The sequence below is a fragment of the Drosophila persimilis genome, unplaced genomic scaffold (assembly GCF_003286085.1).
Source record: "Drosophila persimilis strain 14011-0111.01,24,50 unplaced genomic scaffold, DperRS2 tig00003934-arrow-arrow-pilon, whole genome shotgun sequence".
NCBI lineage: Eukaryota > Metazoa > Arthropoda > Insecta > Diptera > Drosophilidae > Drosophila > Drosophila persimilis.
This window is the reverse complement of record NW_020825707.1, coordinates 22,810-41,192: the sequence shown is the minus strand read 5'-3', so window position 1 is coordinate 41,192 and position 18,383 is coordinate 22,810. Positions and strand designations below refer to the sequence as shown.

Genomic DNA, 18,383 nt, shown 5'->3' with positions numbered 1-18,383 from the left:
TTCTTGTATTCAATGACTTTTCGCCGACCAGACATGTTTAAGTTTGCTATTAAGTTAAGACTTTGAAGCCACTTGAGATATTAGATCTTACAAATAACTATTCGACAAGCGCTTTACTCACAAATTCAACTAATAAACGAGGGGGAACGTTGTGAGTTGCTGCGGACACCGCAACTCTACATTTATTCCCGATACTTAGTCAGTATGGCTCTCCTCCGGCAGAGGCCGCTAATACTAAACGACACGACAAAGAGTGCGTGCGAGAGAGACAGAAAATCAGTCAGAGCGTGACGTCGGGCGCTGCGTAGCCACTGCAAATTGATTTCTTGCTTTTGGCTACAAAAATGATCCGATCTGATCCAGATTCAGCAATCTGATAGATATGGTCATTATGATTATGCGTTTTTAGTTTTCTCGAATGTGCAATATTGTGAATGCAACAGATTTTCGTCCTTTGTGGGGGCGGAAGGGGGTGGGGCGAAATTCTGAAATATAGGTTTTATAGTGAGAAAAATTTGGTTACTCTAGACTTAATTGTCTCTGAGATTTGTGGATACCACAGATTTTCGCCCTTTGGGAGGGCAGAAGTGGGCGGGGCAAAGTTTTGAAATATTTTTGTAGCAGTGACATATCACAGAAGTCTGGATCCAAAATATCGTTGCTATAACTAGCTGTATATAGGACGGACAGACAGACAGACAGGGCTCAATAGATTCGGATATTGATGCTGATCAAGAATATATATACTTTATGGGGTCGGAAACGATTCCTTCTGGACGTTACACACATCCACTTTTACCACAAATCTAATATACCCCAATACTCATTTTGAGTATCGGGTATAAAAATTATACTCTTCCAAGTAATCTCTTCCATTGTCTATACTTATTGTATTCTTTGTTCTCGTACTATAATTATCATGTCAGAACACGATCGGCAACTAAAACCGAAAAGAAATTGGTTGATTATTTACATAGAACATATTTTATACGAAATTATACGTAAGCGCCAGAGGTTGTATCGCAGTCGATGACTGCAGTAGGGATTTTCTCCGTTTTGTTTTTTTTTGCATCTGTTTGCAAAATGAGTATTGGGGTATATTAGATTTTTGGTAAAAGTGTATGTGTGTAACGTCCAGAAGGAATCGTTTCCGACCCCATAAAGTATATATATTCTTGATCAGCATCAATAGCCGAGTCGATTGAGCCCTGTCTGTCTGTCCGTCTGTCCGTCCGTCCATCCGTCCGTCCGTCTGTCCGTCCTCTTCAGCGCCTAATGCTCAAAGACTATAAGAGCTGCTGGGGCGCTACAGACTGTAATCACAAATGGGAATATCAATAACCGGGCGAAAGGGCTGCACACGAGTATGTCCACTTCCGGGCCGAGTCTTATGCCGACGCCTCCCTTGGCCCCCTTCGCACAGGTAGTCTTGACCCTGTTTACATATCGGGGCTTGCTCGGGTTGCCCGTGTGGCAAGGGATTGAAATCGGAGGCGTACCCCAACCAGCGCCCAAAAGAGCCCTGAAAATGGATGCTTCTACGGATTCTGGATCAGGTATAATGGATGATGACGCTTTTGTTGTGTTGTTTTGATCACTGATCACTGAATCAATAAGAGTACAGTGAGTAAGTTATGTCCTAGGGGGAAGGGGAGTCTGAGCTGCTGCCGCTCACCCATCTGAATCACCCATCGGAGGGAAGGTGGGGGGGTGTGCGCGACCTATTGGACCCATTGGGCGCGAAAGCAGAAGACTAGTGTGGATTTGGCCTAGGAAGGGCATCGCATTGAGTCCATTCTTGTCGCCGGAACCTTCGGGGGGGACCTGCAGCTCCGGCTGCTGCTGCTGATGCTGGTCGGTAAAGTCGAAGGATCCCATGGATCCGAAAATACCCCGCGAAAGGGTGAATGGGGAACGTGGATTATTAATAGTTGGATTCATCTTATTCCAGCACCTGTGAGGAAATATTCGTTCATGGGCTTTGTTTTGTATTTGAATTTTTATTTACTTTATGTTCCCTGTACTTTCGATATTTGTACTGAATGATTCCCAGAGCCAGTTCTGAACGGCTCCAAGTGATAGTTCAGGGCCCACTTCGATGTTGTGTTCCTAACAGATTCTCCCTTCTTTTCAGGTCTCCCCACCCCACCCCACAACGCCACAAAAATATTTCAAAACTTCGCGCCGCCCACTTCCGCCCCACAAAGAACGAAAATCTGTGGCATCCACGTTTTTAAAGATACGATAAAACCAAAAAAGGCAGAATCGTAGAGGATGTTTATATGTTCTAGAATGTAAAATCTCAACCAGATCGTATAATTATTATAGCCAGAATCAAGAATACAATTTTATTTTTCCTCGCTCTGTCTCTCTCAAACACACAGGTTTCATGGTCGGTTTTGCCAATTGCGAAATATGAGTTCAAGGATCTCAGAACCTATAAGAGCCAGAGCAACCAAATTTGGTATCCATACTCCTGTGATATCGGACCTTGACTGTTTCGTGTCCAAATTTCGGCACACCCCCTTCCGCCCCCGCAAAGGACGAAAATCCACAAATCTCAGAGACTATTATCGCTAGATTAACAAAATTTGGTATCCGCACTTCTGTTAGATCTCACTATAAAACCTATATTTCAGAATTTCTCCCCACCCCCTTCCGCACCCACAAAGGACGAAAATCTGTTATATTCACAATATTGCACATTCGAGAAAACTAAAAACGCAGAATCATAGATAGTGACCATATCTATCAGATCGCTGAATCTGGATCAGATCGGATCATTTTTGTAGCCAAAAGCAAGAAATCAATTTGCAGTGGCTACGCAGCGCCCGACGTCACGCTCTGACTGATTTTCTGTCTCTCTCGCACGCACTCTTTGTCGTGTCGTTTAATATTAGCGGCCTCTGCCGGAGGAGAGCCATACTGACTAAGTATCGGGTATAAATGTAGAGTTGCGGTGTCCGCAGCAACTCACAACGTTCCCCCTCGTTTTAAATTTGGTTGTTGCGGTGAGGCAGAATCTCTTCACGAACTCTCGCCATTTTGCTGCCACTTGTCATGAGAATTGGAAAAAACATTGAAACAAGGAAAGGATCTGCCACCACTAATGGTAATAATTGCACCTTGGCTATCATCTTTTCACGCAATGATCAGAATTATAGAACAAATTGTCTACATCCATGTTTAGCTAAACTTTTGTTTTCTCCGTTTTTTTCTTACTCACTCATATTAAAACCAAATTTAATCCATCAATAAGTAAAACGATTACCTGGGAAAAGATTATAAATAAATGAGCTTGTGACTACTTAGAATTTAGACGGATTGCTCCTTATCGGTGATGTTTGACTGAATTAAGCATTTTGGCTGATATACTCGACTCGAGAGCTGACACACTGATAATTTTATCGCCAGATTTCCCTCGAAACATTCCTATAAAATCACAGTCAAAAGGTGCAATGCCTTCAATCGAAAAAGTATTAGCATGGTGAACGTTTTAAGCGGACTGTCTGCGGACTGGTACTTGTCAGTGCCGCACAACTGAAAGACGGAGATGTCCTGCAAGATTACCAGCGTTTAAAAAGTCTCCGCCCGCTGGGAAGTTTGCCGAAAACTTCCGTATGAATTGCTCCCGGACTTGGATCTTTTCCACCCCCGAATACCCAGTCAGGAGGATCTGTTGTGTTTCGCGGACATGGCTCAGTTCATGCAGGCGCTCACTACTGGAAAATTATGGGAAAATTATACTTAAGAGTAAGTAAATAATGAAAATTATATTCAAGTCAATGAGAACTGAAGTTGACGAATTTTGTGAGCAGTGATCGATGCTTGGGGCTCGATTCCCTCAGGAGTGCTGTCCGGCAATGTCTACCATCTGGGTAACTTCGATGAGTCAAGATCAGCGAGGAGATCACCAGTAGTCACAGCATACATGGAAAGTACTGTTTTCTAATTGTACCCGCCGTATCCATTTCGATCAAGATCGCATCTTGCTTTCCGGCTTCCTGCTCTGCGGCACATATGGATACGTTTCTGGAGCAGTTAATGCAGAATTTGTTGAACTCAAGCAGCACAAATATAAAATTTAGCGAGGCCAGCTATCAGACAAGTGAATCGAAACCTTGGGATGGAATGACCATTTTCACAGTGTAAGTTAGACCTTATCATAATCAATTTCTGTGACTCATACTATGGATTGCAGTGTACTTCTTGGCTTGATGGGTACTATCGTGGGTCTATGCACGCTCTACGACTACTTTCTGAGCCAGGATCAGAGTTAGGACCGGAGAGAACGGAATGATTTACAGAATGATTTAACTCGTATTTTGCCTACCAGGTAGTATCTCTGTGACTGTGAAGATGTGCTCGGCACGGTCAAGTTCCCGTGCCATCTTCCGCATTGTCGACAGCAAATCGAATCCGAACGTGATCAGTTGTCTTGATGGAATCCGCTGCATGTCCCTATTCTGTGTTGTTTTTGACCATGAATACATATATTCGCTAATTTCTCCAAATATAAATACCTTCAATATGATTTCGGTTTTAGTGGCCTCATGCTTGTATGTGCAAAAACCATTCAGCTCTGTTTTTTTGTTTGCTAGTGGGTCGCGGAATCCTTTTCCAGCTTTATTATCCACGGATTTTTTTCGGTTGATTCCTTTTTCTTTATTGGTGGCCTACTAGTGGCTACGGTTGCTCTTCGCTCAATGGATAAGTAAGTGTTTGAGATATTTTGTATCCATCGAGAATTATTGCCAATTTTCTTACAGATCCAAAGGAAAACTGAATGTGCCGCTTATGTATCTTCATCGTATTATACGGATCGTGCCGATACTTGCAATAGCAATCCTAGTTTACATAAAGCTGACGCCCATTGTTTCTGGGGGACCTTATTTTAAAGGTGGATTCCATGGTACCGCCGCCTATGAAAAGGGCTGGTTCTGGACGCTGCTCTTCGTGCAGAATTATGCTACAAGCAATATTGTAAGTCATAGATCTACTCTTATTACCATTTGTACGATAATCGTTTTCAGTGCCTGGATCACACATGGTACTGGGCAGTGGATATGCAGCTTTATATAATCTCTCCGCTTCTGCTGATTGCACTGTATAAGTGGGGCAAAAAGGCAGCAGCTGGCATCGCGGTTCTTGTTCTCCTACTATCGTCCTGCCTCTTTGCCACGATGATAGTCAACAAATACTCATTGCTCTTCAAGTAGGTCCACGATGCTTCTGTTTGTCGTTGGAGTTCTTCAACCCCATTTAATTGCAGGAATGGAACCGAAGGAGATGCCGGAAGGAAACTGTATTCTGCCACACATACTCATTCGGCACCTTGGCTGATTGCATTTCTTTTTGGATATTTTCTTCACCTGAATTGTAGGAAGAAGTTCCAAATAAGCCGGATTTTGGTATGGTCTGGATGGGTTCTTAGTCTGGCCATGATCTTCACCTCGATGTTTGCCCTGTACCCTGCGACCCAATAGAGTGCTCCACCCCTGTCCACCCTCAAGGAGTTTCTGTACTACACGCTTACCAGAGTGGGCTGGCCCTTAGCCCTGTGTTGGATCGTCTTTGCCTGCATGCAGGGCCATGGCGGTCTGGCCAACAGTTTCCTATCCTCGCCATTGTGGCAGCCTCTCTCGAGACTCTCCTATTCCGTGTACATCTGACACCTTTTCGTACAGGAAGTCAACAGTAGAAGCGTTCGTACTAATACTTATTTCTCGGACAAATTGTAGTAGGTTTTGTTTCTAGTAGTTGATGGTTGCTTATTTTTAACTAACCTCATTGATGATTTTCAGATGCAGAAATTTTGGTCTGACTTTGGGATCACTATTTTCATTTCGTATCTGCTTTACGTTGTCATTGAGGCTCCTTTTGGCGGACTCGATAATCTTCTACGATCCCGGGAGAAAAGTGTTTTGAAGCCCCAAGCTCCAAGCGAACAAAAGCAATCCTTAGTTGATGTCCAGCAGGGCCAGTTGAATGCCGGAAGTAATCTGGTTGAGTCCGACGTGCCTAAATAAGAAGCCACAGAGACTACTCCAGAATAGTTATAGATGTAAATATCAATATGGGTTTTTTTTCACTCTTATGTAGACATTTTGTAGATTACAAAACCACATAAAAAAGATGTGAGCTTCCGACTACCCACACACTAGACTGATAAGAGTAATTATCAATGATGTTCGGCTGTATCAAGTATTACGCTGTGCTAGTCTGAGTACCTCAGACTACTCAAGACTACCTTACTCAACACAATTGTTTTTATAATCGGCTGGTGGTTCTAGATAGAACAGATGGCAGATGGCGAAACGCCACCAATCGAATTAGCATTAGCATAGGAAGCGTTGTGGGTCCGAGACAGCCCGAGAGCGTTAGAGCTGCTCGGGGACGCTGTTAAGCCGAGTCCGAGAGATAGCGACATAAGGAGACGAAATAATTCCACTGCATGCGCATATGCGGTAGCAAATGATCTTTGCAGTGCAAACGACAACACCAAAATGCATTTCCTTTGGACCGCACCACTGGCAATAATTTAAAATATTTAAGCTGCTTGATCTGACATACTCCCCCCGTTGGAAGCCTGACTTTCAACAGCAACAGCATTTGGCAGTAGGCACAGCTTGTTGACGGCGCGCTTTGTGATTCCAGATGACGTCTTCAGCACAGCAACTCGGGAAACGCCATCTCGTCCAGGCAAAAGCTCGACCACTCTCGCCAGTGGTCACTTCATGGGAGGAAGATTCTCATCCTTGACAAGAACCAAATCGGCGACAGCTAAACTAGGCTTCACAGTGCGCCACTTTGAGCGCTGCTGCAGTGACGTTATGTACTCCTCCTTCCACCGGGACCAAAGGAGCTGCTGCAGGTACGAAACGCGCTGCCAGCCGTCCAGGCGATCGAAGTTTAGCTGCGTGACGTCAGGCTCAGCGAACGAAGCAGGAGGGCCACCATTCAAGAAATGCGCTGGAGTTAGAACGTCTAGATCGGCAGGGCTCTCTGAAATTGAAACTAAAGGTCTTGAATTAATCACTGCCGTGATGTGGCACAACCGCGTCCGCAGCTCGTCAAATCCAAGAACCGAGTTGCCTATCGCACGGTAGAAGTGGTACTTGGCCGTCTTCACTGCAGCCTCCCATAGACCACCAAAATGAGGGGAGCGCGGAGGAATGAAATGCCAGTCTATAGCCTCGACCAAGCAAAAATCCAGCAGCGCCTTCTGATGGTCATCGCTGAGGACCAGGCGCTTTAATTCCATCAGCTCATTCTTAGCGCCGACAAAATTGGTTGCGTTGTCTGACCAAATTTGCCGCGGCTTTCGTCTAGTACATATGAAGTGCCTTAGTCCATGTAGAAAAGCAACTGTGGATAAGTCCTTTATAAGCTCCAGATGAACAGCCTTGGTAGCGGAACAAATGAAGATGCAGATGTAGCACTTGATTGGAGCCTTGTTGCGTGCCTCCGGTTTGTAGAAAAACGGCCCACAGAAGTCCACGCCTGTGATCTCAAAGGCATGAGAACCATCGAGCCGCTCCTTTGGAAGATCCGCCATAATATGCTCCAATACCCTGGGCTTCAGTCGAAAGCATCTTACGCACTTGCTTACTGCCTTGTTTACCGTCTTCCTCCCCCCAATAGGCCAATATTGGGAACGAATTAGTCCAATCAAAGCTCGAGGACCAGCGTGCAGATTCCGCTCATGAAAATGGGAGATTATTGCAAGAGTCAGTGGATGGCTGCTGGGCAAGATGATTGGATGACGGCCATCAAATTCCAACGAAGAGCTTTTCAGTCGACCATCTACCCTGAGAAGTCCAAACTGATCCATGAATGGCGATAACGATGCGATTGAGCTCGATGAGGAGACTGCTCCCCTTGCCCGCAGTGACTTCATGTCCTCCCATAGATGAGTACGCTGGACTAGTCGTAGCAATACCTGGGTTCCATGTTCAATGTCTGAGACAGTGAGACCGGGGCGCCGAATTCGGTTGCAAAACTTGTGAATGTATCCGAAAACGCGTTGCAAAGAAGCAAATGAATTCGCATACTTGGAATCAGCAATAATGTCCATGTAGGGCGATTTGAGCAGAAGAGCCTTCCGACGAAGTTCAAGGGCTGGCTTATCAGGTAGCACAGTGGGTGGCCAGTCATCTGAGGAGCCGCAAAGAAATGGAGGACCATGAGCCCAAAGAGGTGACTCATTCAGCTCAGTCGGATGAGCCCCTCGAGACAGAATGTCGGCTGGGTTTAAAGCTGTGGGAACATAGCGCCATTCCATTTTTTCGGTCATTTCCTGAATCGTTGACACTCTATTTGCAACAAAAATATTAAATCTTGACGGCTCGTCCCGAATCCAAGAGAGCGCAACGGCAGAATCACACCAACAGTAACACCTTCCCTTGAATACATTCATTCCAGCTATCTCAGATATGAGCCTAGCCAGCAACTCCGCTCCACAAAGCTCCAACTTTGGTACTGTAAGTGTCTTCAAAGGAGCCACACGAGATTTGGCACACAGTAAGTGACTGCTGGAATGCTGACCCTTGGACACGACAAAAATGCATGCACCATAAGCCTCGTTGCTGGCATCGCAAAATCCGTGAATTTCCAGCGTAGAGTCTGGAAGGACTACAAGCCGAGGAAATTCAAGTCGACGAATCTGACCAAACCTGGTGCATATTTCCTGCCACTCGGTGTTCAGTGCGACTGGAAGGCTTTCATCCCAGGACAACTTCTCTTGGCACAAACGCTGGAGAAAGATTTTGGATTTAGTAATTACGGGACCAGCTAGTCCGAGAGGATCGTAGAATCGCGCTATGGATGACAAAACAGAGCGCCAGCAGGAATTCAAAGAAGATTGAAGGGCCGAGAGCGAAAATAATAGTAGATCAGAAACCGGATCCCACGCAAGTCCTAAAGTTTTAGTCACATGGCTGCCATCGTCGCAAAGAGTAACACGAGCAATAGATAACTTATGGATAACTTATGTGGTTGATGACACTGGTTGAGATGGCAATTAGTTTAGATCTTTGAATGCTATATTAGTTGGTGATTGCACTGATAGATTATTTATTGCACAATCACGTCGGGGTCACCAAATGTTAAGCTATTAGGCGTTTTTAATAACTGTTGCAATTTGAAGTTAATGAAAGTCGAGAGGGTGTTATAATTCACAATTTATTTGCATATGTAAACCTACTTATCGCGTATGTACATATGGCAATGATTGGGCGAACGATTGATGCGAGGATGTTAATCTAATAGCTGCGACGATTAGCTCAAAACTGCCCATGCAAGGGCTGAAGGGCCAATCTGCCGGGCCCTATGCAGCAAGCTTAGACGCGAGCGAGAGCGTATGATAGCCCGAGAGCGTTAGAGCTGCTCGGGGACGCTGTTAAGCCGAGTCCGAGAGATTGCGACATAAGGAGACGAAAGAATTCCGCTGCATGCGCATATGCGGTAGCAAATGATCTTTGCAGTGGGGGCATTGGAAACGACAAAACCAAAATGCATTTCCTTTGGGCCGCACCACTGGCAATAATTTAAAATATTTAAGCTGCTTGACCCGACATAAATAATTCGACGATATATTATAAAGTTTTGTTTTGTATATTTCCAAAATAAAACGAGGGGGAACGTTGTGAGTTGCTGCGGACACCGCAACTCTACAGTTATACCCGATACTAAGTCAGTATGGCTCTCCTCCGGCAGACGCCGCTACAAACAAGTAAGAAGGCACGGGTTGGGTCTTGTACTGGTATGCTAATATGCTTTATTGGTATCTTAAGTCTATCCTACGCTATTCCGACTCCGGTGCTGGTTCTCCTCTTGGTTCTCCTCTGTGGTTCGATGAGCGTGTCGCTCCCTGGGCCCCCCACGGCGTCGCCAAGCGTGGCACCGCCGGCTCTACTGACTGGGGCTTGCGATTCTTGGCACGTGGCCCAAATCCGCCTCTCAGTCAGGCGCCTGACGCGTTCGCTCTCACTCGACTCACTTGGCTTTTCGGCCCGAGGGTGCCTCACTCCTGGTGGGATGCGCTTCAAGCGTGGCACCGTTGGTTCAAGGGATTGGGGTCTTTCGCTCTTGGCTGCACGCTCGAGTCCGCCTCTCAATCCTCACACAACGCGTTCGCTTTCTAAAGTTCTTTTCCCTTCGCTTGGTCTCACTCTTGTGGCTCACTATTCACTTCACTCTTGCTTGCTCCGTTTGCTGACTATCCCCGTTCCTGGTCGCGGCCCTCCTCTTATAGGCTCGCTTCTGCGTCGGCGCCGCCGATGCCGCCTGGCGCTAACGGCACTTTCCGCCATGCGGTGCCCGTATTTTTCCATCGGCGTTCCTTCATTCCCTTGTCGCTTTCCAACGGGACCTGGCTGGTGGCGTGATCTCATGACCATATTTGGTCATGCGCTGGGCCACTGCCGGCCCGATCCCGTCATCCCGCTGCTCTCTCTCCAGGGGTCCTCCCCTCTCATCTTGGTTCCCCGGGAGAGCTCTCCTCGGGAATTCGCCGCCTCCGGATATCCCCGGATAACGGCCGTTAGCGCTTAACCCTATACTGCCCCCTACTTGTGGGAATACCTTTCCTCACACTTCCCCCCTTCTTTTATTGGCGGAAAACCCCGGTTTTCCGCGTCCCAGGTTTGCTTTGTTCTCGACCCGGGTGCTTCTTTTGCTTCTTTTGCCCCGCCCGATATAGGGTATGGTCGCTATTCTGACCTACTCGATATGACACAGCGTTGCCCTTACGCTCCACTCGATAAAGCGTAAGGTCGTTTTTGTGATCTACTCGATATGTCGCAGCGTGCGTATTCTACTTCCGGATCGCGAATTCCTCAATGGACTGGAAACGTACTATTTTCTCGCGATGCCGGGTGTTTTCTTTGTTTTTCTTGTGCGCGTCTGGTTTTCCCTACTGCCCTTCGCTGGCGCGCATGCCTTCCGCCGGCCCTCTGGATGCTTCGGGTAAGTTTTCCTCCCGCTTTCACGCCTTCCGCCGCCTTCATTCAAGCTTTACCGATCATTTCTAGCGATGCCCCGCTGTTCCTCTGATGCAAGGTATGACCCTGTTTTTATACCCGATACTCAAAATGAGTATTGGGGTATATTAGATTTGTGGTAAAAGTGGATGTGTGTAACGTCCAGAAGGATTCGTTTCCGACCCCATAAAGTATATCAGCATCAATAGCCGAGTCGATTGAGTCATGTCTGTCTGTCCATCTGTCCGTCTGTCCGTCCGTCCGTCTGTCCGTCTGTCCGTCCGTCCGTCTGTCCGTCCCCTTCAGCGCCTAATGCTCAAAGACTATAAGAGCCAGAGCAACGATGTTTTGGATCCAGACTTCTGTGATATGTCACTGCTACAAAAATATTTCAAAACTTTGCCCCGCCCACTTCCGCCCCCACAAAGGGCGAAAATCTGTGGCATCCACAATTTTAAAGATACGAGAAAACCAAAAACGCAGAATCGTAGAGAATGACGATATCTTTTAGACTACGGAATCTGAATTGGAACGTATTATTATTATAGCCAGCATCAAGAAAACAATTAACAAAAAAAAACATTTTGAGTATCGGGTATACAAATTATACTCTTCCAAGTAATCTCTTCCATTGTCTATACTTATTGTATTCTTTGTTCTCGTACTATAATTATCATGTCAGAACACGATCGGCAACTAAAACCGAAAAGAAATTGGTTGATTATTTACATAGAACATATTTTATACGAAATTATACGTAAGCGCCAGAGGTTGTATCGCAGTCGATGACTGCAGTAGGGATTTTCTCCGTTTTGTTTTTTTTTGCATCTGTTTGCAAAATGAGTATTGGGGTATATTAGATTTGTGGTAAAAGTGGATGTGTGTAACGTCCAGAAGGAATCGTTTCCGACGCCATAAAGTATATATATTCTTGATCAGCATCAATAGCCGAGTCGATTGAGCCCTGTCTGTCTGTCCGTCTGTCCGTCCGTCCATCCGTCCGTCCGTCTGTCCGTCCTCTTCAGCGCCTAATGCTCAAAGACTATAAGAGCTGCTGGGGCGCTACAGACTGTAATCACAAATGGGAATATCAATAACCGGGCGAAAGGGCTGCACACGAGTATGTCCACTTCCGGGCCGAGTCTTATGCCGACGCCTCCCTTGGCCCCCTTCGCACAGGTAGTCTTGACCCTGTTTACATATCGGGGCTTGCTCGGGTTGCCCGTGTGGCAAGGGATTGAAATCGGAGGCGTACCCCAACCAGCGCCCAAAAGAGCCCTGAAAATGGATGCTTCTACGGATTCTGGATCAGGTATAATGGGTCGTGGATCGTGGATGATGACGCTTTTGTTGTGTTGTTTTGATCACTGATCACTGAATCAATAAGAGTACAGTGAATATTTAATGATTCATTTGTTGCCGCTTCTGGTGGATTCCGTGCCTCCGAAGTGCGTATGCGGGGGCCTGCAATTGGTGGCAACAAAGGCCCCACGGCTGCCACAATCGCTGCTGCAGCGGAAATGTTTTGCTGCTGCTGCATGCTCTCCTCCTCCGATTATTATTGAATAAATTGCAGAACAAATATGCAGCGAAATAAAAATAATAATAAATGCAATCACGGGGATGAACGATGAGCAATTGGACTCCCGTCCAAACGGAACGGATCGTAATATGCATAAACGATATATCTGATCGACTGGAAACTCTTGTTTGAATTTGACTTTGAATTTCGAATATTTCGGCATATATTTTCATTGCGGCCAAAAACGGAGAGACGATTCCGTGCATTACGATTCTGGCATCAACGAAAATAGATGCCCAAATGGAAGTGCAAACATCTCTGAGGGGAGGAGTGGAGTGTCGGGCGTGTGGACGTTTGTCTTCTGTCAGTGTGTGATTGGATACTGCTTGCTGCTTTCTGCTCGATGGCTTCCCCCTAGATCACGAGGTGCAGGCGTATCTGGAACACCAGCTCCTCGACGGTCTTCTTCAGGAGCGCCGCCAAAGACAGGATGAATCCCAGGAGGCTGAGGGAGAACAGCCAGGGAGTGGTCATGAGCACGGCAAAGAAGACGAGCGTCTCGTCGCCCCGGGCATTGGCCATGCGCCACAGCAACTGGCGCTGGATGGTGCGCAGCTTGAACTTGCTGTTCCACAATCGGAGGCGCATCGAGCCGACGGTTTCGTTGACGACCACAGTCTTCTCGACCAGCCAGAACACCGCGCAGCACAGCATCTGCAGCACCAGCAGCACGACCTTGACCACAGCAGTCTCCAAGACGAGGTGGTACAAGGCCACCATGCGCTGACTGTGCTCCGGCTGCATGGTGGAGAGCACGACTGCGCCGAGGGACTCCAGCGGAGAGACCCTGGGGGAAGGGCCGTCGGAGAGCTCCTCCCACTCCGAGTCCGACTCGGTGCGCTCTATCGAGCTGAACTCGCTCTGGCCCTGACAGGAGCACGACTCCTCCTCTTGGTCCTCCTCGGTGGGCATCGAGTAGTCGCCCTCGTAGTCGCCGTCGTAGCGGCCGTCGGAGTACTCTTTGTGCGGGCCGTCGTAGTAGTCTCCGCGACTGTCCGGAGAAGCGCCGCCTGTCCAGAGGGAGCTCAACACGGGCGGTGGTCCCATCGATGCCATCTGTGGCACAGCATTGAATCTGCAGGGGAGCCGGGGGTAAGTTATGTCCTAGGGGGAAGGGGAGTCTGAGCTGCTGCCGCTCACCCATCTGAATCACCCATCGGAGGGAAGGTGGGGGGGTGTGCGCGACCTATTGGACCCATTGGGCGCGAAAGCAGTCCTAGGAAGGGCATCGCATTGAGTCCATTCTTGTCGCCGGAACCTTCGGGGGGGACCTGCAGCTCCGGCTGCTGCTGCTGATGCTGGTCGGTAAAGTCGAAGGATCCCATGGATCCGAAAATACCCCGCGAAAGGGTGAATGGGGAACGTGGATTATTAATAGTTGGATTCATCTTATTCCAGCACCTGTGAGGAAATATTCGTTCATGGGCTTTGTTTTGTATTTGAATTTTTATTTACTTTATGTTCCCTGTACTTTCGATATTTGTACTGAATGATTCCTAGAGCCAGTTCTGAACGGCTCCAAGTGATAGTTCAGGGCCCACTTCGATGTTGTGTTCCTAACAGATTCTCCCTTCTTTTCAGGTCTCCCCACCCCACCCCACAACGCCACAAAAATATTTCAAAACTTCGCGCCGCCCACTTCCGCCCCACAAAGAACGAAAATCTGTGGCATCCACGTTTTTAAAGATACGATAAAACCAAAAAAGGCAGAATCGTAGAGGATGTTTATATGTTCTAGAATGTAAAATCTCAACCAGATCGTATAATTATTATAGCCAGAATCAAGAATACAATTTTATTTTTCCTCGCTCTGTCTCTCTCAAACACACAGGTTTCATGGTCGGTTTTGCCAATTGCAAAATATGAGTTCAAGGATCTCAGAACCTATAAGAGCCAGAGCAACCAAATTTGGTATCCATACTCCTGTGATATCGGACCTTGACTGTTTCGTGTCCAAATTTCGGCACACCCCCTTCCGCCCCCGCAAAGGACGAAAATCCACAAATCTCAGAGACTATTATCGCTAGAGTAACAAAATTTGGTATCCGCACTTCTGTTAGATCTCACTATAAAACTTATATTTCAGAATTTCTCCCCACCCCCTTCCGCACCCACAAAGGACGAAAATCTGTTATATTCACAATATTGCACATTCGAGAAAACTAAAAACGCAGAATCATAGATAGTGACCATATCTATCAGATCGCTGAATCTGGATCAGATCGGATCATTTTTGTAGCCAAAAGCAAGAAATCAATTTGCAGTGGCTACGCAGCGCCCGACGTCACGCTCTGACTGATTTTCTGTCTCTCTCGCACGCACTCTTTGTCGTGTCGTTTAATATTAGCGGCCTCTGCCGGAGGAGAGCCATACTGACTAAGTATCGGGTATAAATGTAGAGTTGCGGTGTCCGCAGCAACTCACAACGTTCCCCCTCGTTTTAAATTTGGTTGTTGCGGTGAGGCAGAATCTCTTCACGAACTCTCGCCATTTTGCTGCCACTTGTCATGAGAATTGGAAAAAACATTGAAACAAAGAAAGGATCTGCCACCACTAATGGTAATAATTGCACCTTGGCTATCATCTTTTCACGCAATGTTCAGAATTATAGAACAAATTGTCTACATCCATGTTTAGCTAAACTTTTGTTTTCTCCGTTTTTTTCTTACTCACTCATATTAAAACCAAATTTAATCCATCAATAAGTAAAACGATTACCTGGGAAAAAAAAATAAATAAATGAGCTTGTGACTACTTAGAATTTAGACGGATTGCTCCTTATCGGTGATGTACGACTGAATTAAGCATTTTGGCTGATATACTCGACTCGAGAGCTGACACACTGATAATTTTATCGCCAGATTTCCCTCGAAACATTCCTATAAAATCACAGTCAAAAGGTGCAATGCCTTCAATCGAAAAAGTATTAGCATGGTGAACGTTTTAAGCGGACTGTCTGCGGACTGGTACTTGTCAGTGCCGCACAACTGAAAGACGGAGATGTCCTGCAAGATTACCAGCGTTTAAAAAGTCTCCGCCCGCTGGGAAGTTTGCCGAAAACTTCCGTATGAATTGCTCCCGGACTTGGATCTTTTCCACCCCCGAATACCCAGTCAGGAGGATCTGTTGTGTTTCGCGGACATGGCTCAGTTCATGCAGGCGCTCACTACTGGAAAATTATGGGAAAATTATACTTAAGAGTAAGTAAATAATGAAAATTATATTCAAGTCAATGAGAACTGAAGTTGACGAATTTTGTGAGCAGTGATCGATGCTTGGGGCTCCATTCCCTCAGGAGTGCTGTCCGGCAATGTCTACCATCTGGGTAACTTCGATGAGTCAAGATCAGCGAGGAGATCACCAGTAGTCACAGCATACATGGAAAGTACTGTTTTCTAATTGTACCCGCCGTATCCATTTCGATCAAGATCGCATCTTGCTTTCCGGCTTCCTGCTCTGCGGCACATATGGATACGTTTCTGGAGCAGTTAATGCAGAATTTGTTGAACTCAAGCAGCACAAATATAAAATTTAGCGAGGCCAGCTATCAGACAAGTGAATCGAAACCTTGGGATGGAATGACCATTTTCACAGTGTAAGTTAGACCTTATCATAATCAATTTCTGTGACTCATACTATGGATTGCAGTGTACTTCTTGGCTTGATGGGTACTATCGTGGGTCTATGCACGCTCTACGACTACTTTCTGTGCCAGGATCAGAGTGAGGACCGGAGAGAACGGAATGATTTACAGAATGATTTAACTCGTATTTTGCCTACCAGGTAGTATCTCTGTGACTGTGAAGATGTGCTCGGCACGGTCAAGTTCCCGTGCCATCTTCCGCATTGTCGACAGCAAATCGAATCCGAACGTGATCAGTTGTCTTGATGGAATCCGCTGCATGTCCCTATTCTGTGTTGTTTTTGACCATGAATACATATATTCGCTAATTTCTCCAAATATAAATACCTTCAATATGATTTCGGTTTTAGTGGCCTCATGCTTGTATGTGCAAAAACCATTCAGCTCTGTTTTTTTGTTTGCTAGTGGGTCGCGGAATCCTTTTCCAGCTTTATTATCCACGGATTTTTTTCGGTTGATTCCTTTTTCTTTATTGGTGGCCTACTAGTGGCTACGGTTGCTCTTCGCTCAATGGATAAGTAAGTGTTTGAGATATTTTGTATCCATCGAGAATTATTGCCAATTTTCTTACAGATCCAAAGGAAAACTGAATGTGCCGCTTATGTATCTTCATCGTATTATACGGATCGTGCCGATACTTGCAATAGCAATCCTAGTTTACATAAAGCTGACGCCCATTGTTTCTGGGGACCTTATTTTAAAGGTGGATTCCATGGTACCGCCGCCTATGAAAAGGGCTGGTTCTGGACGCTGCTCTTCGTGCAGAATTATGCTACAAGCAATATTGTAAGTCATAGATCTACTCTTATTACCATTTGTACGATAATCGTTTTCAGTGCCTGGATCACACATGGTACTGGGCAGTGGATATGCAGCTTTATATAATCTCTCCGCTTCTGCTGATTGCACTGTATAAGTGGGGCAAAAAGGCAGCAGCTGGCATCGCGGTTCTTGTTCTCCTACTATCGTCCTGCCTCTTTGCCACGATGATAGTCAACAAATACTCATTGCTCTTCAAGTAGGTCCACGATGCTTCTGTTTGTCGTTGGAGTTCTTCAACCCCATTTAATTGCAGGAATGGAACCGAAGGAGATGCCGGAAGGAAACTGTATTCTGCCACACATACTCATTCGGCACCTTGGCTGATTGCATTTCTTTTGGATATTTTCTTCACCTGAATTGTAGGAAGAAGTTCCAAATAAGCCGGATTTTGGTATGGTCTGGATGGGTTCTTAGTCTGGCCATGATCTTCACCTCGATGTTTGCCCTGTACCCTGCGACCCAATAGAGTGCTCCACCCCTGTCCACCCTCAAGGAGTTTCTGTACTACACGCTTACCAGAGTGGGCTGGCCCTTAGCCCTGTGTTGGATCGTCTTTGCCTGCATGCAGGGCCATGGCGGTCTGGCCAACAGTTTCCTATCCTCGCCATTGTGGCAGCCTCTCTCGAGACTCTCCTATTCCGTGTACATCTGACACCTTTTCGTACAGGAAGTCAACAGTAGAAGCGTTCGTACTAATACTTATTTCTCGGACAAATTGTAGTAGGTTTTGTTTCTAGTAGTTGATGGTTGCTTATTTTTAACTAACCTCATTGATGATTTTCAGATGCAGAAATTTTGGTCTGACTTTGGGATCACTATTTTCATTTCGTATCTGCTTTACGTTGTCATTGAGGCTCCTTTTGGCGGACTCGATAATCTTCTACGATCCCGGGAGAAAAGTGTTTTGAAGCCCCAAGCTCCAAGCGAACAAAAGCAATCCTTAGTTGATGTCCAGCAGGGCCAGTTGAATGCCGGAAGTAATCTGGTTGAGTCCGACGTGCCTAAATAAGAAGCCACAGAGACTACTCCAGAATAGTTATAGATGTAAATATCAATATGGGTTTTTTTTCACTCTTATGTAGACATTTTGTAGATTACAAAACCACATAAAAAAGATGTGAGCTTCCGACTACCCACACACTAGACTGATAAGAGTAATTATCAATGATGTTCGGCTGTATCAAGTATTACGCTGTGCTAGTCTGAGTACCTCAGACTACTCAAGACTACCTTACTCAACACAATTGTTTTTATAATCGGCTGGTGGTTCTAGATAGAACAGATGGCAGATGGCGAAACGCCACCAATCGAATTAGCATTAGCATAGGAAGCGTTGTGGGTCCGAGACAGCCCG

The 18,383-nt window shown here is 46.2% G+C and overlaps 1 protein-coding gene and 2 pseudogenes across 1 annotated transcript; 2 read left to right on the top strand and 1 right to left on the bottom strand.

Annotated features, from left to right (window-relative positions):
* The first annotated feature begins 1,528 nt into the window (after positions 1-1,528).
* LOC113567289 lies at positions 1,529-6,146 on the top strand (annotated as a pseudogene).
* A 6,772-nt stretch (positions 6,147-12,918) lies between these two features.
* LOC113567288 lies at positions 12,919-13,308 on the bottom strand. Its single transcript, XM_026994632.1, has one exon. It carries the CDS (start codon positions 13,306-13,308, stop codon positions 12,919-12,921), a length of 390 nt encoding a protein of 129 aa, XP_026850433.1.
* Positions 13,309-15,071: 1,763 nt separating this feature from the next.
* On the top strand, positions 15,072-18,155 carry LOC113567287 (annotated as a pseudogene).
* The last annotated feature ends 228 nt before the right edge of the window (positions 18,156-18,383 follow it).

Excerpts from the sequence above, each read along its gene's own strand:
- LOC113567288 (XM_026994632.1), bottom strand. The coding sequence starts at position 13,308 with ATGCAGCCGGAGCACAGTCAGCGCATGGTGGCCTTGTACCACCTCGTC.